This window comes from Aythya marila (genome assembly GCF_965140915.1).
Source record: "Aythya marila genome assembly, chromosome: 4".
Classification (NCBI taxonomy): Eukaryota; Metazoa; Chordata; class Aves; order Anseriformes; family Anatidae; genus Aythya; species Aythya marila.
Window position 1 is genome coordinate 74,680,644 of NC_139045.1, and position 23,953 is coordinate 74,704,596.

At 48.9% G+C, this 23,953-nt stretch overlaps 1 protein-coding gene across 2 annotated transcripts in view; it reads left to right on the forward strand.

Moving 5' to 3' along the window:
- The first annotated feature begins 2,072 nt into the window (after nucleotides 1-2,072).
- The window catches only part of ATRN (attractin), a 145,043-nt gene continuing 123,162 nt past the window's right edge, over nucleotides 2,073-23,953 (forward strand). For both annotated transcript variants that reach the window (XM_082760179.1, XM_082760180.1), the window contains exon 1: nucleotides 2,073-2,441. In XM_082760179.1, the coding sequence (XP_082616305.1) occupies nucleotides 2,122-2,441 (320 nt within the window). In that variant the 5' untranslated portion in view covers nucleotides 2,073-2,121. The remainder of the gene's footprint in view (nucleotides 2,442-23,953) is intronic.

The following is a 23,953-nucleotide window of genomic DNA, read 5'->3' on the forward strand; positions in this document are numbered from 1 at the left end:
TTAGTATACCTAAATCCTGGATGCCTCCTTTCAAGGGAAAAATGTGAATAATATGCATTTTTTGCCTTTCATTAAACAACAACAACAACAAAATACTTCTCAACTGTTGACATCTTTCTACATTTGAAACAAGGTATTAACTAACCAAGTAACTCCAAATACAGAGAGATTAATGGAGATACACAAAGGGCAACGTTTACCCAAGAACGCCAACATCTTCAACTTTCTCACTACTTCACCCAGCTGAAAATGAAAGGTATGATAACTTCAAACAGCACCCACATTTCTGCTCCACCCTTCCTGCTGCATATGGCATCCTTGCTGGTGTGTTTGGAAGACCTCCTGCTGTTTTGCTCAGGAGCTCAGGAGAAGGCTAGAGATATAACCACGTTACTTCTTCGCTGTTAGGAATTAAGGCTTAGAAATCCTTGCAAAGCATTAGCTTGTTTTGCAGGGTAGGAAGGTATCCCTTTCTGAAGACTGCATTTCCTAGCTTACACAATTAGGTAAAATGGATGAATCTGCCCAATTTTAACCATGAAGCCCTCACTGCCGTGCAATGACAAACACCCCACACTTCCAAGCTCGGTTTAGTGCCCCTGGACAGCAGCCTGCTCCTTGTGCTCATGCCAGCCCAAACAATGGTGGATGTCGGCACAAATCGAGCTACCACTTGGATGAGCTCAGGGCACAACCCGAGCACAAGGCACAGCTCCCTTGGGTGCTCCCGTGCCAGCCCCACGTCCCGGAGGGGATCCCAAAGCCTGGCTGATGGCACCCTGCTCCCCTCACCACAGCCGGGACACCCTGTACCACATGCAGCACCAGTGCCTGTTTAAAAGCCAACCAACCAACCAAAAATTAATGAAAACCGTTTATTTTTATTTATTTTTTGATCTGATTTCAACCTTGAGGCCTCCCAGCCCATGGTGGAAGCCTCTCTGTCTCCTTGTATTCTGCTCTGGTGAAGCCGCACCTTGAGTGTTGGGTTCAGTTTTGGGTCCCTCAGTCCAAGAAGGACATTGAGGTGCTGGAGCGTGGCCAGAACAGGGATATGAGGCTGGGGAAGGGTCTGGGACACCAGTCCTGTGAGGGGCAGCTGAGGGAACTGGGGGGTTTGGGCTGGAGGAGGCTCAGGGCAGACCCCATTGCTCTCTGCTATGGCCTGAAGGGAGCTGTGGGGAGCTCTGCTAATGGTGGGAGGATAAGAGGGAATGGCCTCAAGTTGTGTTAGGGGAGGGTTGGGTGGGAAATGAGGAGACAGGAGGCTCAGGGGCGACCTTATCCCTCTCTACAGGTACCTCAAAGGAGGCTGTAGCGAGGCTGTAGTGAGGTGGGGGTTGGTCTGTTCTCCCATGTGCCTGGTGACAGGACGAGGGGGAATGGGCTTAAGTTGCGCCAGGGGAGTTTTAGGTTGGATGTTAGGAAGAACTTCTTTACCGAAAGGGTTGTTAGACATTGAAACAGGCTGCCCAGGGAAGTGGTGGAGTCACCATCCCTGGAAGTCTTCAAACGACGTTTAGATGTAGAGCTTAGGGATATGGTTTAGTGGGGACTGTTGGCGTTAGGTCAGAGGTTGGACTCGATGATCTTGAGGTCTCTTCCAACCTAGAAATTCTGTGATTCTGTGACATTTCTGTCAGAAAGAGTGGTCAGGGGTGGGGACGGGGTGACAGGGAGGTGGTGGCATCCCCATCCCTGGGGGTGTTCGAGGGAAGGTGCTTGGGGACGTGGTGCTTGGGGACGTGGTGCTTGGGGCCACAGTTGAGCAGGCAACACCGGGGTCGATCTGTGAGGGCTTCCCCACCCCTCGCACCCCCCTCACTCCACCATTCCAAGCACCAACCGCGGGGGAACAACATGGCGGGGTGCTGAGGTGGTGGTGGGGGGGGGGCACAAGATGGCGGAGGGGGGGGGGGGAGGCACCCCCTCACGCTCCCCGCGCCAACGAGTGACGTCACCGGCGGCGGCCGGGCGGTGGCAACGGCGGTACCGCCTCCCCCCCCCCCTCCCTTCCCCACCCTCCCCTCCCTCCTCCCGCCCCCTCCCGGCCACCGTAGCGGCGGCGGCGGCGGCGGAAGCCCCCTCAGCGGCCACCGTCCCGGGAGGCCCCCGCGGCGGATGGGCCGCGTCGTCCCGGCCGGCGTTCGGCAGATGGCTCGGGAGCTTTCAGCGTTTCGTCACCCGGTTTCCCGGGCCGGGTGGAGGTTGTTACCTCCTTTTTTTTTGGTTTGGGTTCTTTTAGGACCGGCCGGGCCCTTTTTCGGTGCAGCCGGTGCCGCCGGAGCTTCTGAAGAAGCGGCGGTTTTGGCGGCGGCTTTAGGGAAGGAATGCGACAAACCTTGCGCCAACGGTGGGCGCTGCCAGCCGGCCAGCGGGCAGTGCGAGTGTCAGCCCGGCTGGGTGGGAGACCAGTGCCAGCACTGCGGGGGCCGCTTCAGGTCAGCACCGGGAATTTTGGGGGGTGGGGGGGGGGTACCGGGAACCTGTGGCCTTGAGGGGGTCCGGGGGGAGCTGAGGGAGAGGGAGGGGAGCGAGGCTGGGGGCTCTGGTGGGGTTGTGGGGGGGATTGGGGGGTGTTGGGGGGGAGTTTGGGGGGTTTGGTAGGGTAATGAGGGTGTGGTGGGGTGAGGAGGATGATAGGGTGGCCCCTCTATGGGGTGGATCTAGGGGGAGTGTGGGGCGGCCCCTTTATAGGGTGGTCCCCGTTTGGGGGTCGGCTGTGGGGTGGTTCCTTCTGGAGTGGTCCTGGTGGACCACCGTGGTCCAGGGCGGCCCCATAAGGGATGAGCCCTGAGGGGGGTCTGTTGGGGGCCCCCCCTAAGGGATGAGCCCCGAGGGAGTCCGTGGGGCAGCCCCCTATGGGGTAGTCCCCATTGGGGAGGGGGTCGTTTGTGGGGCGGCCCCCTAAGGGAAGAGCCCCGAGGGGGGTCCGTGGGGCGGCCCCCTAAAGGAAGAGCCCCGAGGAGGTCCGTGGGGTGGCCCGCTAAGGGAAGAGCCCCGAGGGGGTCCGTGGGGCAGCCCCCTAAGGGGTGGTCCCCATTAGGGGGGTCGTTTGTGGGGTGGTCCCTGGTGGGATGACCCCGGGAAGTGTTTGTGGGGCGGCCCCCTAAGGGGTGGTCCCCACTAGGGGAGCTGTTGTCTGTGGGGTGGTCTCCTATGGGGTAGCCCCCCGGGTGAGGTCTGTGGGGTGGCCTCCGATGAGATGGTCCTGGGGTGGTGTCTATCAGGGGACCCCTTAAGGGATGAGCACTGGGGGTGGTCCCCTATGGGATGACCCCAGTGGGGGCTGTGGGGCAGCCCCCTATGGGGTGGGCCCTGTGGGGGGGGTGATTGGTGGGGTGGCCCCTTATGGGGTATCCCCCCAGGGAGCAGCATCTATGGGGTGGTCCGCTATGGGATGACCCTGGTGGGGGTCTATGGGGTGGCCCCTGGCTACTGGGGTGTGGCAGGGCTTGGGGAGAGGAGGAGAAGGAAGGGGGCCAGGGCCACTTGGGATTTGGGTGTAAGGCCTGGGGGTAGCAGGGGTTGGGTGCCCCCCCCGCTGGCTCTGCCCAGCAGTGGGGTCTCAGGGGGGTGGGGATGGATCCAGGGGGATGCAGGGTGTGGGAGCAGTGGGGTGAGAGGACGGGGTGCTGATCCTGCAGGGGGGGCAGGAGTAAGGGAGGAGGATTTGGGGTGCTGGGGGCCTGCAGGGGGACCTTTATCATCAGCGGTGAGGCTGAAGGTTTGGGGTTGTGTAGGGGCAGGGGGCTGTGGGTGTAGGGCTGTGGGTAGGGGCGCATCTGGGTGTAGGGCTGAGCGTGTTAGGAGGGAAAACTGGGTGATGGTAGCACACAGGGAGGGAGTAATGGGGTTGTAGGAGCTCTGGAAAGTGAGAAGGGGTTGGGGAAGGTGTGGGGGCTGCGATTGTAGAGGGTTTGGGATTCGTATGGAGACGGATGTGGTCAGGGGCAGGTGGAAGAAGCAAGTGTGGGGCTGGTTCCTGGGTAGGGTCAGAGGTAGGGGAAGGTGTGGGGTGCAGCTGGGGGGCAGGATCTGGCTTGGAGAGGGAGAGGAGGGGTGCACGAGGAGCTTTTGGGGCTGGTGGGAGTGGTGCTGGTGCCTGGGGAGGGCCGGGGGTGGTGGCTGGGAGCTGCTGGGCCGCCTGCGGGACCGAGAGGAGGTGTGTGCTGATGGGGCTCTGAGGGGGGCTGCGTGGCTGGCGTCTGTCCCACGGGGCAAGGAGTGAGAGATCTGTCTGGAAGCATGTTGGAAACGCGCCCTGTCTGCTCCAGAAGCTTTTATTTCCAGCCAAATTGTCCGTAAAGATGGTGAAGTGTCTGTGAGATGGTTACCTGCTTCAATTTCGGCAGCTGTGGCAGCAAGAGGAAGCGTGTGGCCGTGTGTGTTAGGTGACTTCTCAGCAGGGCTGGTGCTTCGGGGGGAGAAAAAAAAAAAAAAGGCAATGAAAAAAAAAAAAAGGCTGATTGTCCTGGGCAGAGCTTGCTTCCGAGACAGCTCCTCGTGGAAAGCACCAGGCACCCCTCTGGTGACGCTCGGGGGAAGGGGAGCCGTGTGGATGAGAGGAGGGAGATTTTGTGGGATTTCCAAGTTGATTCTGCTGGTTTTTTATTTGGAGTTTTGTCTGTATCTGTTTGCAGCTAATTGGGAAGAGGTTTTGGAAGGGATCCGTGCCTGGCCAGGCAGGCTCTGGGAGTTGAGAGCTTCCTTTTCAAGGGTTTTAGCCAGTGTCATGAGAAGTATTTTCTTCTGGTTAATTTTCTCCTAGTATTTTATTCTAGATAAGTGTTTTCTTCTGGTTGAGAAGGGTGCACTTTCGAATAGCCGCTTGCTGTTACCTTCCTTGAGCACTTGAGGACATTTGGACGTTTAAGGGGAGTAGATGTGAATAGAGGCAGAGCCTTTTTTGGGTAGCACAAGCGGGGCTGCTGAGTACAAACGAGTTGGTTTATTTTCACTGCTAACGGCTCGTCTTCCTCGATAAAGCTGCTTATTCCTCTTTCAACCCCAATTCCAGCGTAAAATTTTGACTGAAAATATACCGGATGTTTTTCTCTCCTGCTGTTTTGTTCCGCCGTTTGTTTGTTTACCGGTGAGCTGAAGTTTCTAGCCATCTTTTTAGACTTTGAGCTCTAAGAAAAGTGCCAGCGAGTGTTCTTGAGCAACGTTCAGAGCTCTGCGGTCACAGCTCTCCCCTGCCTCGGACTTAGTGTCCCATCAGCAATGGCACCGCAGCTTTTTTGGTGTGTTTCTCCAGAGCTTGGCTCCAAAAGGATTGGTTTTCGACCCGTAGGGATGGATGGGAAGCGTGAGGGCAGGTGAAAATTTATTTCCAAGCGTGGTATATCCCACATGCTTATCTACCTGACGGTGAAATGTAATTAAAGTGGGCACGTTAATTGCCCTGCTCTTTATCTGGATGTTGATGGTGACTGCGTTCGTGGGCTTGGCTGGTTTATGGTGTGCACTGCAGTTGTTGTGATGCTGTGCCCCGTGTTACAGGCTGCTCATACCTGACATTGGGCTCTGTGCTTACGCTGTGGTTAGAAATGTGGCCCATTTTCCTTCTTGTTTCACCCAAAACGCAGGAGGGGAGACGCTGTGCGGTGCAGCGCTGATCTCACGTGGAGGTGTTTGTGTGTTTTTCCTCAGGACGCCTGCTGTTCTGGCTCAAAAAGGAAGCCACGCATAAATGCACCTGCACGTGGTCTTGGTGGTAATTTGTACTTCTAGGAAAATGAAGAAAATGCCCATTTTTGCGCGGCTGAAGGGTGGGCAGGCAGAGGAGCGAGGTGCGAGCCGTTCCGGGCGGCCTATTTTTCGAGGCGAGGAGCCAGCCACCTGAATCCTTTCGAGGCAGAGCCCGAGAGCGTGGCTTTCCACAGAGCTGCGGCAGAAAATGTAGGGCATGCCTGGCGTGCTCCTGTCCTCTGCTGCTGCCCTGCTGCCTGGTGCCAGGCTCCTGCTCGAGGGAGCTGCAGCACCACGGGCTTTGCTCAGCACTCAGTGCCTTCAAGGGAATCGTTTCGGCTGGCTGCAGAGGGAGGTAGGGCACAGGTTACGAGGTGACCGCTGTTTTACGCAGGTTTCTTGGCCAAAAATTGGAGAGGATTAGGTGAACTCTCAAGGTGCTGCCTTCTGGGAAGGTGGCTGGATGCTAGCGGTGTCGGTAGGCGCGCTGCTGGGCGATTTGGTGTACGATCCTAGCAGCAAAAGCGAACAGACTCTGTGTTGTATATAATTAGACACCAAATGTTTCCAGAAAACCAGGGTTTTGTGTGTAAGGGCGCTGCTTCTCTCCTTTCATGGTAATCCTTTTTTTGTTTTTTTTTGAGGTGGGAGATGGAAAACGCGAAGCGGTGCTTAGCAATGGAACGTGGCAGTGGGGGGGAAAAAAAATAAAGATTAGGGTGTATCTTTTGAACTACCACTTTATTAATTTAATGGAGGCAGTTCGGGGCTGCTGATTGAATGTTATTAAGGACTCTGTGGTTACACGCTCTCCTTGGCCAAAGAATATTGCAGTAAAAGGAATTTTCTCCCTAGATGATTTGGGTAGATCGTAACCTGTGAGAGCTGCTAGCTAGCAAAGGACTGTCACGGGTCCTGTTCTTAAATAAATGGGAATTTGGTCAACAGCTACTGCACAAATTCGCTGTCTTTAAGGAGCTACCTGATGCAGTTCAGAGCTTCATGAAAGTCAGAAAGCTACTTAATATATTAGAGGTTGTTGGCAATTTGAATCGAATCAGTTTAAGTGCTTAAATTAGATTTGGGTGTTGTGTTTGTGCCTGATCCCAGCTCCACTGCTCTCTTTTCATTAGGGCATTATCGTGCGTTTAAAATTCTTTTCTCTTCCATGGTGCTGTGCGAAACGACGTGCCCTGGTGGTAAGAGAGTGGGCTATGCGAGCTGGAAATGTCTAAGCAGGATGAGCTTCCAGGAAAACATTGGGGGAAGAAAAAAGCCTACTTAAGTGGTTTAATTTAGATCTCGGAGGCATTATTTACAAGTTGGGATTTTGAAAATTTGCTCGGAGGTGTGTGAATATGTCTGTGTGTATATATATCTATCTGTCTAGGGGCTTATGTGGTCTGTCCGTGGAGAGAGAAACTCTTGGTTGATGTTTCATCCTCATTCTCGTCGTTTTGTTGTTAATCTGTGGATGGAAAGGCTGCTATTTTACTGGAGTTTGAAGAAAAAAGGTTCATCTCTGAAACAATTCAGTGTTTTCGACATACCTAGGAAGTTCTGTACATCTTGCTTTGTGGCCAGCAGGTTTATTTGCCTGGCCTCAGTTGTTTAATGCTTGCAATAAGTTCACTTCTACTTCACAGCGTGCTCTACAGCGAGGAGAGGACAGCAGGCAATGCAGGACAGTAAAACAGTGCAGAGGGGGCTGGATCTTTGTCACCTCTGCCTCATGCCCACCGAGCACCTTCCCCTTTGAGCATTTAGGTGCTGGAATCGCCGAGCAGCTCGCGGCCTCAGCCTGCGGGTGCGAGGAGCAGGACCAGTGGCTGTCTGCTTGCTGGAGGGTGGCTGAGCTTTGGGACCTCTGGGGGTGATGGAGCAGGTAGGGGGAACCGTGCTGTGCCTGCCAAGTCCAGGAGCACGCCTTGGACCTGAGCACCAGCACCTCCTTGTATTCAGTGGTCCACACAAAAGACATTTCTGTCCCGTTTCTCACTTGGAAGACCCCAGAACAGCCACCTGCATCAGGTCAGCTGAAATTGTCTGATGCTTCTCTAGTTTTTTCCATTATTTCGCAGGCTCTGTTGCTTTTTTCACCATGGATCCAAAATAAACTCGCGTTGAGCTGGGTGTTCGTTACCATCTTACTCCATTTACAGGCAACAGAAGCGATTTTATTGAAATTTCACCAAATGACTGAGTCTCCACAGAAATGGCATTTTATTCTAAGTCTTCAAAAGAACCGGGAGGTGCTCTTATTGTGCGCCCTCATGAAGTTAATTAATGCTTGGAAGGCAGGTGGCGGATCTCAGTTTCCCGGCTTGTTCCTCTGAAGCTTGGGTGAGCAATCAAATTTCAAACCACGAACTTCCAGCGCGTAACGTAAGTGTCTGTGATGATCCATGCTGAAAATCCTCTCTATCCTGAGATAATGCTGCTGCTGACCAACCTGCTGGATTACCGCATTAATTAACGATACCCTTGGGTGCTCTTTTCTTAAACAGTTTGCCGGAAGAATTTTTTTTTCCAATTTGAAGTTCCAAGCACGGCGCTTGGAATTAGCTTCTTGATCTCGTAGAGCTTTGCTTTTTTTCTCTTCTGTGCTCAACATTTTCTCTGCAAGGAGTTCTTTAGGAGCTCTTAAATCGCATCTTCTAAAATGTAGTGGAAAAAATATAGTAAAAAAAATACAGAAGATGGGGTTCAGAATTGTGTGATTTTATAAGTAAAGGGGTTTTAGAAGAGGAGGAAACCAATACAAACTGGAGCTCACCCTAAGATGGACTGCAAGAATCTTCTTACAGTACTTTGTTCTTGTATAGCCGAGGTCTGCCTGCAAAACCTCTGCAGTGCATTGAAAGCGGGGCTGGAAGATTTGATAAGCAATAGCGCAGCACAGAATGAAGATGATAATTTACCTTTCAGCATAGCTTTGAATCAAACAGTCATGAAGTCATGAAATACTGAACCAGGAATTACAAATGGTTTGGGTTTCCTGCTTTTGTTCCTTTGTTTGTGGCAGATCCACGTGGAGTTCCTTTGGACACGAGACCGCCACAAACGTCCTCCCCTCCCTTTGCTTGAAATAAATATTTATTTTACATCTTTCTGGGCAAACGGAGATGCAGGTTGCTGCAAGGGTTTCAGTGGATGGGATTCGGGGCATGATTTTGGCTTCTAGAGCCTAAAATCCTTGGGATTCTGAAAATGGGAGGGATCCTTCCTGGTGAAATCGTGAAGGATGGCAAGAGACCTGACCTGCACACTGAGCAGTCTGGAAGTTAAAATCCGATGAGCTAAATTTAGCACAGCAGAAGGGCGGATTTTTAGAATAATGTTTTAAAGGAAACGGACTCGGTATTTCGGGCTGATAATGGCCTTTGTTATGTGGAACAGATTTCAGTGTTACGCTGATCAGCTGAGCGATGTTCCTGATAAGGAAGGGCAGCTGATGGCCAGATCAGGTGGCTTGAAATACTTCTAGGATGAAGTGGGGGCTGCTTGAAGTTTCAGGTACTGGTTGTGGTTTCCTTGGGTAAATCTGCTTCCCGCAGAGTCCCCAGTCAGAGTTTTCAGTTCTCTGAAAATGCAGAAGCAGAATCCAAGGGTGATTGCAAGGGTGATTGTGCTAGCTGGGGTTTTCCACTGTCTAAAACTTTTTATTTTTCCCCCCTCTCCTGCCAAGCCTGCTGAGCTCGTAGCTGCGGAACAAACAGCGCTGCCTTACACCATGCTCCTCATCTTGGACGTGCTTCACAGGTGTCACAAAAACCCATGTAGAGGTTGTTGCTTCAGGTGGGTAGGGAGGGCATTATGCACACTACTAAGGATGAAAACGATCCTTAATGTCTTTCAGCACTGCCCAGGGCAGATGGGCTTTGTTCGGAGACCTGAGGGTGTGTGAATGCAGCTGTGAAAATCCCACTTTTTCTCTTATTTGTTGTTCTCTTTGTCTCTCCTGTTTCTCAGAAGCCTTAGTTTTTATTTGCTAGCTTCTGTAGCCTGAAAGGACAGATAATAAGCGAGGCTAAGGTAGGAAAACACCCTTTTGAAGAGTTTCTTATTAGTCAGTGTTTGTATTGCATGAAAATTTAATATCCGTCTCCGAGGTGGTGCTTGTCTGCTTAGGGTATAAAAGCTTGGCGCGGATGAATTAGCATTTCTGTAAACCCATTTATGAACCTGAATGCAGAAGGTGAGGAGCATTGTTCCGTTCTGAAAATGTAGGTTGGATTTAACCTTACTTCGTTGTCAAGCGAGAGAAAAATTGAGGCTTCAATTACGGTGCTTTTTGAAGCTGTGGTTGCCTTTCTCCCTGCTGCTTTTCACTCATTAGTATTGCCACGAACAAAAAAAAAAAAAAAAAAAAAAAGACACTTCCAGGGTCTCTTGCTTTGGTGAGTTACTGCTGGTGTAACGCGTGGCTGGGTGAGTGTGGGTTTATTTTCAGCATCCTTGCACGTGTGGTGTTACATCCTTCCTTTCACAGCTTTGTAGCGCTCGAAGCGTGGGTATTGTGGGGCTGCTGCCAGATATTTTCAGCCCTTATCGGCAGAAAATCTATGACCGAGGCTCACCCTGCGTGCGCGTTTTGGATTTCCTTGTTTGCCACCATCGAGAGCGTGTTTGTCTTCCTCCAAAGTAAGCTGCCCAGGACGGCTTTGTGAAAACCCTTGCTGTAGCCACGTGTGGTGCTGGTCCTGCCCAAGTTAGGCACCTGCCTGCTTAATGATTAATTCCCGAGACCCCATTAATGCAGACCGCAGGCCCTCACGTGAATTTTTCCAGCAACCTCTGTGCTGAGGTTCTCCGCTATCTGCGTTTGCACCAAACTTTGCTCTTCTGCGTCATCAGCGGTGGTGATTCCAAGAAAAAACTCCGCAGCCGCTGCAAGACCGGAGCTGCCAAGGAGCACGGGGTGAAATGCTGACTGCGGGGCAGCAGGAGGAGGCTCGGGGCAAGCCTCATGTGATCCTTGCCATCGAGGTTCTTAGAAAAAATGTTTTGCCCTGGCAGGACTGCAGGCAGGCATCACAAGCTGCTTGTTCAGCTGGAGGAGAAGTACCACGCTGCAAATAACACGTTGGGAAATAACTCCTTGTGAGGTCACTCAAGGCTCTGTGGCTTTTATATATATATTTTTTTTCAAACTGAGATTGGGAACGGGAATAATTGTGGCCGGTTGCTTGTGTATTACGTGAAAAATTTGGTGCTGAATTCCTGGTGCGAGATGGGCTCTGTGCTTCCAGATGCGTTTATTTATTTATAGCTGCAGCCTGACAGAGTTGGTGCTTTTGTTAACTGCTTGATTTATGGCACTCAGCCTCATCACCGGGAGCCGTTTAAATGTGGGTCAGTCGGCGTCTGCTTCTCGCAAGCACAGGTTGGGGAGATTCTTTAAATGTGGTGTTTTTCATTTGGGGAACTGTGATGGGTGTTTAAACATGCCCTCGCTCAACTATTGGAGGATGAATCATTTGGAGGAGGTGTTGGAGTAGTTCAGAGTCAAAACCAGAACTTGACTTCTTGCCTCTGCACATATTTTTCTGAACCATCCGTTCTAATGCTGCTGGGAATTTGTTTTTTAGAGGATGTGCTGATAATTTTTTCGCTTTTTTTATCCGGATTTATACTGGGAGCCTGAAACTCCAACCTGTGCATAACGCAGCAGTCCCCAAATTCCTGGCCTGACGTTGTTTGCTGCTATTCCCAGCAACCTGAGCTGTCGAAGATTTCTGGGGCAGCAGGCACATGTGCCAATTTGTGCATAAATCCCTGCTGCAAACGGCAGAGCTCACAGCTTGCATGCAGGTCTGGGTTTGGGGTGTAAAGTGGGGGCGATTTGGTGGGAATTGGGATCGTGTGGTTGGTTCGTGAAGCTGTAGGGACTTGGTAGCCCGTAACTTTTCCTTCTCCTACAGTGGAAAAAGGGCGAAGGGACTTGAGTCCTGAAAAGGCAAAGGCAGTGAACAGAGAAACAGCTGGATTTGGCACAGCAGTTGTTCTTCAAAATCGGGCCATTTTTTCAAAACTTCTTCGAGGTGAAGCCCGTGCTGGTTTCTGTTCCCCAGCCCCTCAGCCAGCGGCGCAGGCAGCTGTTCTCCCTGGTCCACATCTCCTGATGGTTTGTTTTTAAGCAAACACTTGGTATTTATATTGCTGTAAGGCATGGAAGCCTTGTCTCAAAGTAAAGGATGCTATCACAGCCAGCGCTGGCTTTTTGTTTCCTGCTTGGCTTTGCCAAAACTCCCAAGTGCTGCCGTATCACTCGATCTGCCTTTAGCCTTGAAGACCTTCAGGGTGCAGCATCACCAATAGTAGGGTGCAATACTTCCTACTTCTAGGAATCGGGCAGGAACACGGCTCATCATCTGATTTCTTGGTTTACCCTCCTTATCTATGCAACAAGGACAGGTTATTAAAGAGAGATGTTTAAAAATGTTCTGATGGTGGCATTATTCATGCAGGAATGTGGCGGTTTCAAAGGACGTTGTGGTTGTTCTGCATGGCAACTGGTATCCAACTTCTTTGTCTGTACTGTCCTACAAAAGAAATGTGGTTAATGTTGCTATAAATACGCCATAATCAACTTCACTGAGGCTTGTGAGAAGGGATATTGTATGTAAGAAGTGAGGAAGTTCAATTGGGATCTTAATTTCCCTATTCAGTGCCGACAGGAATCTGTCATGTGGGATTTACCCTGATTTTCACGTGGTGGCTTCTCCCTTTATTTGATCAGAGCTGGTCAAGGCATCAGAACATCTTTTGTGCCTGCGGTTTACTTGTTTCCATGTGAGCTGGATGTGTACGAGGGCATGAAGAGATTGTGTTAAAGACAACATCCTTTTTCTCACTCGCAGCCTCCCGAAACCAAGCTTTCAGCATCTCGAGGTGCTTAAGACTGAGACATCACGGTGAGAAATGAGTGCAGGCACGAAGGTAGAGTGGCTTACTCTCTGCAGCTCCCAGGGGAGGCCCAGGGAGGTTTTCCCTTCTTTTTTGTAGGTTGATGCAACTTCACGCATCTCCTTGCATCATTGTGGGGTAAAAAACATCGGCTGTGTCATGGGACTCGAGACGTGCAGGGCTGCTGTGATCTAAATAGTTTTCTTCTAGGAAGGAGCAGTGTTTCTGTGATCCCTGGAAAAAGGATTTGAGAGCTGCTGCTCGCACGATGTGTGGGGAGGAGGGAAGGGTGCTCGGCCCTGTTGCTTTGCAGACCTACTGCAGCATGGTAAAAGTAATATGGGGTGAGCATCCCCCTCCCTAAATCTGCACAGACCCCAGATCTGGAGTGTTTCCTGGAAAAGAGATCAGTGTTTTCCTGTTTTCTGTTTGCCCAGAGCTGTGGCTGCCCCATCCCTGGAAGTGCTCGACGCCAGGTTTGATGGAGTTTTGAGCAACCTGGGCTGGTGAGAGGCGTCCCTGCTCATGGCAGGGGGTTGGGATTAGGTGGTCTTTTAGGTCCCTTTAAACCCAAACCATTCTGTGATTCTCTTATTTTGTGTAGAGAACAGCAGAAGTCAGCCTTCAGAAATTCAGAATTGTTTTGTGTTTCTTTTTCTTTTTTGTGGATGGAAGAAATACTGTAGGAGACGACTGCGTACGTGTCCATCGATTTCTGTCAACCCTGTAATGTTCCTACACTACTTCTTGCTTTAAAGCTGTGATGGAGTCACGGGCAACAGAAATCTGTATGGATGTTTCAGAGCTGGGGCTTCTCTTTGGGCATCAAAGCTGTCTTGTAGGATCTGAGGGCTGCCGAGGACAGGCTGGATGCATCCCTCTGCCCCACGGGACTCCAACGCTTGAATTGCTAATTCCTGTAGTGCCTTGTAGCCTAACAGTTTCATGAATGGCTTGGCCAAAAGCAACGAATTCTCACGGAAAATTAAGGATAGCTGGATGAAGGCTGCTTTCATAGCAGTGTATTTCCTCCAGCACTGACAGAACGCTTTCCATGGTATCATTGTCACATCTGAAGAGGAAATGCTGCTCGTTTTGAGGCCAGCAAATATTGTGGAGAATTCTTAAATTCTCCTGATTGACACGTGTAAACACCCAGAGCGCTGAAACCCCTTTGCCAGTCTGGACCCTTGATGGGCTAAGGGTTTGCAGCAGGTCAGGATTGTGGCTTGGCATGAGCTGCTTTTACTTAAATGTCCAGTTAAATAATAATAATAAAAAAAAATGCATGATTTTAATGGGGTTAAAATATCTGTTTCTGTCCATCAGGATGTATCTCTCTATCCAGTGACCTTCTGGCACTTAGACCCAGAGTCTCCTTTCTGAGAAAAAGAAATGACTTCGAGTAGAAATTGCTCTGTAGGGAAGAAAAGCTTTTTATAAGCTTTTACTCGTGGTCAGACGTTTTTATTATTAGCTCTTGAATACGTAGAAAAAGTCTTTAGAAACAAAATCTGGAAAATCTCAGCTCTAATTAGTTTTGTCTCTGCGTATGCTGACAATTAGGAGTGGTAATTTTCTACATTTTTTTCCTTTTAGCAGTTATATTTGTGTGTCTTCTGCATAAAACAGTTGCAGTGTAGTAAAGCTGTGCAGTTACCTAGGTGTGGGTTTAAAATCAAGAGTTGTGCAGGTCCCAACTCTTATTCCTTAGTGTATAATATCCTGTTTAAGGAATAGATTTAGTGAGGAAAGAAAACGGGTTCAGAAAACTATTGGGGAGATCGTTTGCCCAAAGGAGTTTTGATATAGATAATGTTAAGTTTATTTATTATTTCATCCTAAAATCTTGCTGTGATCTGCCTTTTGAGGATTACCACCCTTGGACTGTTTGGACTTCCCAGCTGTCTTGGCTTCACAGTGATATCGACAGCAAATTGCAGTAGGTCTGAAAATGGAGAAAGGAAATCTCTGATCCTTTACAATCAGGGTCTGTACCTTGGTTTCTTCCCTGTTTTTTCGAAGAAGCCTCACACGAGGAGGGTGCAGCACGTTTCCCTTTCGGAGTGAATTAACGTGGGCTGGAATTACAGGATTGATTTATGAACTGGTTAACTGCTTTGATGCCTAATTGATTCAGTACAGCAAGCACTTCGCAGCCCTTGCAGGCTGAGGCCGGGCTGCTGACAGCCTCCTGAAGCAAATCAGTGTTTTAGCTGTCAATCTGCAGCCGGTAATTGGGAGCTGTTTCCCACACCACTCTTTTGGGGATTGCGGAGCCCTTCCCCAAACGGGTTGTTAAACTGCAAAGCTCATCATCGGCGTTGGAGATGAGAACCTCGTACGTACGTACCCAGATCGTCTTACTTATTTGTACTGAGGGAGTGCGTAGGAGTCCTAGTCATAACATTTGGATTGTGTTTCCCCTAAAATAGTCCCCGTTGTAAGTTGTCCTGATTATTTGTAGCCACGGGATTCACGTTCACTGGTTCAAAGCGAATTTTCTGGCTTTTTCATTGCTGCTCTTCTGTCTTAATGGCTCGGTGAGGTTTTGGGAAGGGCTGCTGTATTCTCTCTGTCCTTAATTCACTTTTAAAACCTTTTCTTTCTCTAAGTAGCATCAAATTTTTCTCTCGGGTGAGGATTCCCGTAATCTTTTAAGAGCAGTTTTAAACAACAGTCGGCGTGAAGAGCTGGTCGTAGAAAGTAACATCAGCTGAGTCTTTGGACTGTGCAATATAGGGATGTGGAATGTCCCTTTTTAAAAATAAAGGTGAGAAGGGTGAGCTGTCTGCATACAGACCTGACGATCTGACCTTGAGAGCAAATGGGTTTTAGGGCTTGTGTTAAGGGAAGGAACGACTGAGGATGGACAGAAGGTGCCAGGTAGGGTTGCTGTTTTACATCGTGCTGTTTTAAACAAAATAGTGTCTCGGCCGGAGGGCTGTGGGGTGTGTGGGGGTGGTTTTTAAGCATCCGTTAGGACCAAGGCATCTGCAGCAGGTTGCTCAATGCTGCCTGGACTTGGGAAACCTGTCTGAATCGGTGTCATCCGGAGCAGTCCTGAAGCTGGAGCATTGCTACGTGGTGTGCAGGGAGCTTTTCCCCTTCAGTGTGGGAGCTGACAGCCGAGCATCCCTCCCGTTGTGCAGCTCGTGCTGACATCAGAGGAACCAGGTGACAGGGATCACGGGCAGTGTTTGGGAGAGGGAATTTGTTGGTAAGGCAGAGCTGGAACCCGATTCAGTGTTTTTTCTGCTGACCTGGGTGCTGATTGCATCAGCTGGTGGTGTCATGGGGAATCCCGATGCGGAGATCCCTGCGTCAACGCTGGGAAAGCAAAAGGATGAGCAAAGGGACAGAAGCGGGGTGAAAGCACTCTGCGGTGCTGTGTTACTCGTGCTGACTTACAGTAACTGGTCTTTGAACGGTTATTTGTCAGCGTGAAGCTTCTCACAAGGCCAAATGAAATAAAGAGGCGGCGAGGTAAAAGAGGGAAAACAATAATATCATTTAAAGCACTGCTAACAGCATCTCCTGGGTCGCCTCCTCTAACCAGGCGGTGGGTTTCTAACCCCTTGTTACCCAAGAGGAGCGCTCAGCTCTTATTTCTAGGATGTCTGGCTGAGGTTTAACGCTTAGGGAGCCTGGCTGAGGCTTGCACTGAAGTTGTTCATGGTTATTGATCAGCAAATGCTCTCGCCCGCAGTTATTTCTCCCCTAGCGTTACAGCACGTCAGCGGTGCGAGCCTCAAACGATCGCTGCAGTTACCAAAGGTTCCCTTGGCCAAGCGTGCAATGCTCGTCTTGCGATTTGGAAAAACGGAATAAATGGTATTTTTTGACGTGAAGCAATCCCCACGTTTGATGCGGAGAGCTGGATGATTCACTGTGGCCCCGGGCGCTCTGATCCTGCTCGCTGTACAGCCCGCGGAAACCTGCATCGAGTAGGAAGCATTGCAAACTGGAATACAGCAACTGCAGGACCTTTTGTCGTGCCATCTTCCCCTTGAAAACCTATTAAATTGTATTAGAAGCCAAGATTGTGGTGGCTTTTTTTTTATTTACGTCTTGCTTTTCAGCTCCCAGTCTAGCAGTGTAGATGGGGAAGGGGATATTTTGTTTCCTAATCATTACTGTCTCAGTCTTTTCCCAAATGAAATATTTCCATGTTACAATTTAACAGCGTGAAAAGGTTATATAAAGTCCTCAAGCCCTCTTAGTACAGAGCAGCAACCTCAAATGGAAATAATTAAAGCAAAATAATGTGGTTCTGCTGTCACTCAGTGCTGGTTGGCATGGAGAGCTGCCAGTGGAGCAGGCTTGGGTGCTCTCACCAGGCTTTGCTCTGCGTCAGGGTTTGAAGTTCAGTGTTTCTACCCAAAAATCCCACTTGGAGGGAAACCTGACCTTTTGAGGGGCTTAAGAGCTGGTCTGGATGTAAAATCATTTGCAGGAAGTCCATTTTTTCCTTGCTTACGATGTATTAATGTTTGTGGGGTCTGTTTTATTGAAATCCAAGGATTTCTTTGGAGCTTTCTGCTGAAAAGCGCATCTTCCACTTCCAGTGTGACAGACCCAACAGCACTCGTGGTCACTGTTTATATGATCAAGAAGTGCTTAAAGGATTGAGATGTTCATTTCAGCCAGTTTAGCTTTCAGTGCCTTGGAACAGTCGAATAAAATCTCACGCAGGAGGTGATGCTGCTGGGGAGGGACAGTGAAGCAACGATTAAATAGATTAAATAGTAAATTAACTATTAAATAGATTAAATATAAATAGTAAATATACTGTTAAATAGATTAAATAGTAAATATTTGGGTGAAATTTCTGTAGGGGCACAGAAGTGCTAAGTCCCTAATGCACTCTTTTTTTTTTTTTTCCTTAGATTTATTTCCATAAGTTATTTCACTTTTTTCTTGCAACCTTCCTCTTTGGGTCAAAAAGTGACCGTTTTTAATACAATTCTGAAAATCTTAGTGCGAAACGTGGCTACTACCGTAACTTTTACGTATTGTTTCACTGCCCTGAGACTTTTATTTGTACAACCTCATCCTGACAGTGCCTCTGTGCTTGGTCAGAGGGGAAACACGACTGAATTAAGCAAGCTCCTCAACACCACGCAGCAAATTATCGGCTGGACAAGGCTTTGGAGTTTCGGGGCTCACTTGGCAGAGCGGTGTCTGCTTGTTGACGACTTGCAGCACTGCTCATGTAGAAATAATTCCTTCTCCAGAGCAGCCAGGGTGAAGAGCCTTGGGAAAACGCCGGCTTCCCAGTTCGTTATGGAGCGATGGAAGGCGAGAGGCAGCTCCGAAGCCGAACCCGTAATAAATCGATCGGCTGCGACTTGTTCCTGCCCGCTCGCCGGGCGTGAATTCCTTATTGATTCTCGTGCCAGCCAACATTAACAGGATGAAGTCCTCCACCTTATCGAGGTGATAAAGCTGCCCATGCAAATAGTCCCTAAATTCAGTAGGGTTCCAAAGCCGCAGCGAATCTGCGCTGCGTTTAACTTGCAAATTTGGCACGAGCCCCGTGGAAGTGCCCGGTTTGCTCCTGTTGTGAAAGCTCCCGTCCTGCATCGGGTGGGCGAGTTTAATGATTGGCTTTGGCTGAAGAGCCCTGTCTGCTTTCAGGGATTTTGGGTGTTTGCTCTTCATGAAGCACTTGGAGCGTGTGTTAAAATCGTTGGTCATCCGCAGCAGAAAGCGGAGGTTTGGGTTAAGCCTTTAAATGAATGGCCCAGCTCTTAAAATGCTGGGCATTCATTATTTATCAGTCTTTTTTTCTGTCTTTTGACTATCTGCCCTCGTGGACAGTTATTTAGGAGGGAGGAAAAAAACATCTTTTGACTACCTGCCCTTCTGGATAGTTGTTTAGGATGAAGAGGGGAAAAAAATATCATTGAGTTTTGTTATGTAGCTGATGGTAAGTGTTTAAATGCTGCTGATCCTTACAGCTTTTGGGGTGTTACTGCCCCTTAACCCCAATTTGAAGGTGGCAAAGCCAGGGCATGCTGGCCCTAGGGCAGCTGCTGCCTTCTCACCTGTAATATTTAACTAACGATGAGCGGTTAACGGGCTTTAATTTTTCAGCTAAAAGGTAAATGGACTGGTTTCCCGGGGAATGCCATCTCCTAGGTTGAGAACTGTCAGATGCTTTCAAACTCTGCTCGTTCAACTTGAGAGGAGAAACACCCCCCCCACACCCCGAGCAAAGAGCTATGCAGCTGGAGAATCTGAGCGTTCCCGCTTTCTCTAAAATAGGGACTGTAATTAGCGGGAACAATTTGACTCCGAGCCAGTCTGAACAGCCTGGCTTAATCTAAATAAAAACCCGAATGCTTGGAGCAAGTTTTGTCTCCCCAAATTGGGCTCTAATAAATAAATTAAATAACGAGATGCAAAATTCTCAAAATAGCCCCGCGGAGCTCTTGGGGGTGAGAGCGCATCTGTTTGTGCGGGCGGGCTGAAGGGGAAAAACAAATTGGGTCCCTGTCCTCGTCCCGTTGGGGTTTTGTGGGGCCTGTGGGTCCTGCCTGCCTGCCTGTGGATCACGTTTGCCTTTTGTCCTCCAGGAAGAGATTGCAGCTCCGTGTTCGAGTACAAAAGGGCTCAAACGTGACCTGTGCTGTGGGAACCCCACCCAGGAGAGCTCCCGGTAACCCCAATGCTCGGAAATCGGACGTGCAGGTGTAAAGGTTTCAGAGAAAACGCCGTGCAGCCTTTTTTTTTAATTGCTGTTCCTCACTTTGAGACCTCTGTGAGTGAGTCTCCTGCAGGTCATAGTTGCAAGAAGGTTGTAGAGTCCACTGTAAAACTTCTCCATCCCATCGGGAGTGGCTGCAGGTAGCAGGTCCGGGAGCTGGACTCAGATCCTCGTGGGTCCCTTCCAACTCGAGATATCCTGCCTTTAAATTAAAACAGCCACCTGAATCTTTATTTTATGTTTTGGAGAGGTGATTTTGGTGTAAGAACCAACTGGTTCCTGAAAACGTTTCCTTCCAGCGAGTGGTATCTTTGTGCTGGGTGTCAGAGAGGAATTTATTACCGCGACTGCTTCGCTTCTTAGCCCTTGTTCTATAAATTACCTCTGGCAGATTAATTGAAAGTGCAGCAAATGAGGGGAAGTTCCTGACCTTATGATGCATTGATACGCTTGTTGTTAGGTCTGGAAGCCGTTCCCCTTCAATTTCCCTCCTCTTAATAACTTGCAATTTGGTATTAGCACTATTTATTGCATTAACCAGCATAAATGACTACTTCTTCCACCGAGATTGTGCTCGGTGCTGCGGCCGTGACCATTAATCTGCCCGACAGCAGGGCAGAACAGCTTAGGGCCACGAAGAAAAGCACAATTTGGGGGAAAACGGCCTTGTCAGCACCCAGGTTGGCTATCGCTGGACTTGACCCACGCGTGGGATGCTGGAGCCTGCTCTGGAGTCATGCCAGCACCTCCTGAGTCCTCCCAGGACAGCAGCGGGTGGACAATGGGGCAGTGTTGGAGCCAAGCACTCGATGTGAAGTGGTTTACACATTCCTGCTCCAGAGGACTCCGCAGAAGTGGAGTGTCCGTGGGACAAATAGGAAGTTTTGGGTCTCGTTTTCAGCATTTTAAAGGCAGGAGTGAGCTTTTTTCTTGCAGGGCTTAAGGGTGGTTAGAGTAGGTGGTCGGTGTTGCTCTTTCAAATTGTGTTTTAGGACATCGTGGCTGTGCAGAGAGGTAACTAAATGGAACTGCAGGAAGCTAACTGGGAAACTGGGATAAGGCAAAATCATTACTTTTCTGGTTTTCTTAACAAAAAAAAAAAAATGAATGGAAGATCTTGTGCAGAATTCCTAGTTAGTGTCAATGTGCTTTTCCTGTAGATGTTACCAGAATGAGGAAAGAACTCATGATGGCTAAATCCTAAATAACAAAATAGGATTATTATTATTTTTTTTTTTCCCAGAAAAGGTTAGTTGAGATATGGCCTGTGTGTCAACTCTCAATTCAGTAGTGAAGAGAGAGAGAGGTTATTTCAAAACTTCGCATAAGCAGCGTTCAGCCCCTGTTTTTGTTTTTGTTGCCACAAATCTGTTGGGAGCAGATGGAATTTCATTTTTTCCCGCTGCCGCCCAAGAATAACTCCTCCTGAAGTCGTTTCAGAGGTGTTGGGAGAGGTGCATATGGCACATCAGAGACGGAAACAATGATTTTTGTAGCCCTGGGGGCAGCTGGTCCTTTGCTGAATGGCTTTAGTCTCTTCAGATGCTCCCCAAGGATGCCCCCAATTGCTTTGCTTTGTGGGTTGACCCCAGAGTTCATTGCCTAGCCCACCTGTTGGGTTGGCTTTACCTTTTTTATTTATTTATTTTAAGGGAAAAAAAACATCTGTGGAGGTTATCAAGAGACCTGCGTGCTAAGATGCTGACTTTTCAAGAAAGAAAACAGACTTCTCTGTGCGTGCCCGCCTCTCCTGCTGCGAAATCAGGGGGCTGGCGGCTGTGACCTCCCCTGCTCCCCCGAGCTGTTTCATAGACAAACACTTGAGAGGTGTTTGTCGCGTAAAGAAACGCTGGCAGATCTTGGATATGAAGATATTTTAGCCGGTCTGTTGCTAAGGCTGCATTGGCACAGACCATGAATTCGGCATTATGTGCAAATCAGTGCCTCGTCTTCAACTCTTCAAGCTTCGCTCCAAATAGAAAGCAGTTTCTTAGTCTTTAATTGGTTAAAGATCATGTAAAACATCTTTTTCTTTTCTTTTTTTTTTTTTTTAAAGGGGATTTGTTTAATTTCTGTATAGTTTTTCTTGCTATTTACTATTTTCCAGTTGAGGAAGCAAGGCTAAGTGTTTTAATAGCCTAGAACCCATTGAACCATGTCCCCAGGCACCACGTCCAACTTTCCCTTGAACACCCCCAGGGACAGTGACTCCACCACCTCCCTATCACCCCATCCCTACACCTGACTGCTCTTTCTGACAGAAATGTCTCCTCATTTCCAACCTGAGCCTCTCCTGGAGCATCTTTGAGGCCATTCCCTCTGGTCCTAGCTGTAGGAATTTGTTGAGAAGAGCCAACTTGGATGGGCTGCTGCTGTTAAGTCACTGGCACTTGCTGGGTGGACATGAGGAGGTTGAGAAATGATGTTTGAAAATCCCTTTACATCCTCACCTGCAGGAGCTGAGATCTGTTGGGTTACTGGGTGTTGTTCCCTTGATTTTCTTGGGCTCTTTAAGAAAACGTTGTGCTGGGTTGAGCAGCGTGGGCTTACTTCATTCCCGCAAGGAGCTGGTGGAAAAATTGAGGCTTGCTGGTGGAGCGAGCTGCGGAGTGGTTTGACTGCTCTGTGCCAGCAGAACAAGTCTTGATTTAAGGGATTGACTTAATTCCATCAAATCTACGCCAACCACGACCTTTTCTCTCCTTCCACTAAGCCAGGATGCTGGATCTGGTTGGATATAAACTAAAAGAGGGGAATTCCCATCTCATGGGCGTGAACAGCATCGTGTCCCCAACTGCATTTCCTTACAGTTAAATGAGGGATTTGCAGTGAGTTCATGGAGTTGATCAAACTTGTTGATTCTTTCAGAGGAATTTCACCAGTTTTTAATATAAATATCACCAGTTTATCTGACAGGAAAGAAGCATTTGCACGTGTGGGTTTTGTCACCTGAGGGATGCACGGTGGTGCTGAGCAGACCTTAAACATCAGGGTTGCTGCTGAAAATGCAGCTTGCTGTTAACACAGGGGTGTGCAAGGGTTGCATATTGATAATGAATTTCTTCTTGAGTAGCTTTATGGTTCAATATGCTTCTTTTCCCCCTTTTTTTGCCATCCTGATGTTAGATTTTCCATGTTGGCATCCAGGGTGCTTCTGCCTGGGGGTGCAGCATGTGGATGAGTTCAGCACAGTGCTGCCGCTGAATACAAGAGGAGCAAGAACATGATGCTTCATACTGCTCAGAGCTTGGGTTTTTATTATGTATTTTATTATATTTTTTATTTATTTTCTGCGTTTTGTTCTACCTAACAATGGGGAACTTATTGAGAAGCTAAGTGCGTGCATCTGCCTTGACAAGATACTTGAAGTGTTCGATATTTAGTTGTTTTTTTCCCGACTTTGTACGGAATTGCTTTCATTAAAACTGAGTCACGGGGGGGAAAATACCGCTCACTTTTCTGCTCGGGGTTACACTCATCCTTCTTGCTGTCGTCAGGAACTCAGCAAAACAGACCACGGGATGGGAGAGCAGCTGGCTTGAAGTGGAAAATGGGAGGGGAGGGGGGAAGGACTGATGCACGAAATGTGCGGGGAGGATGATTACGGTTCTCTACCACGTGTGGCCGGGCAAGCCAAATCCATACAAATCCAGAAATAAGAAGGGATGGCTTTTGTTCCTCTCTTTTTTTTTTCTCCTGGATATTGCCAGTCATAAGATATACAGGGTATATCCAAGATTATCCATAAGATTTGCATGTTAAGGAGGTGGCTGCTCACCTCTGGTCACTTCTGCAGCTGCCAAAAAGTATTTGATGGAGGGGCAGAAGTGGGCTCTGTGGTCGAGAGCCAGCAGTGGCTGCTTTCAGCCCCCTTTCAGCCCCATGAGCTGCCTATTGCAGCCCCCAGCCCATCAATCCCTCATCATCTCTTGGGTAAATGTGCTGGGGGGACCATCAGGAGAGAGCTTATGCGGCTGCACAGGGCGTTTGGGAGCAGAATTCAGTGAAATGAGTACAAAAGGGAATCTTTTAATTGGACTTGAGAAGATTGTATGGAACAAAAAGGTTGGGTGCTATGGGCATTTCTCCATCTGCTCTGCTTAATTCCTTCTCCATCCCTTTCTTAAAACCAAATATTACTTTAACTCTTTTTATACTTTAAGGTAATAAATGTGAGGAGAAGGACATTTTGGGGGCAGACAGCATATCCTCATGATATAGACATCCACACTTCTAGGGGGCTGCACTTGGGTCTCTGTCAAGTTTAACGCTGAGTGCTTACGTGGGCTCCTATGAATGTTACCTTATTCCTCCTAGTGGCATCCCAGAGAACATTTTGCCTTATTAGCATTTTTATAAAGGTATAATTTCACTAGTAAACTCGGATGAATGTCCTGCTCTTGCTTTTGGATGCATAAGTTGCCAGATGCTGCAGTGGAACGATGCCGGTGTGCGGGAGCAGAAGCAAAAGCTGCGACTTGCTGCACGTTGCTGGCTGCAGGAGCTCCAGTGAATAGTCACTGAAAGCTGTTGCAGCAGCAAATCGATGGAAACAAACCCAGGCAGCCCAAAACACGTGTTCCGCTGGCTTCCTCTTCCAGTATCGATCTCCTGCTCTTTGCATAACCTCCTCCGTGC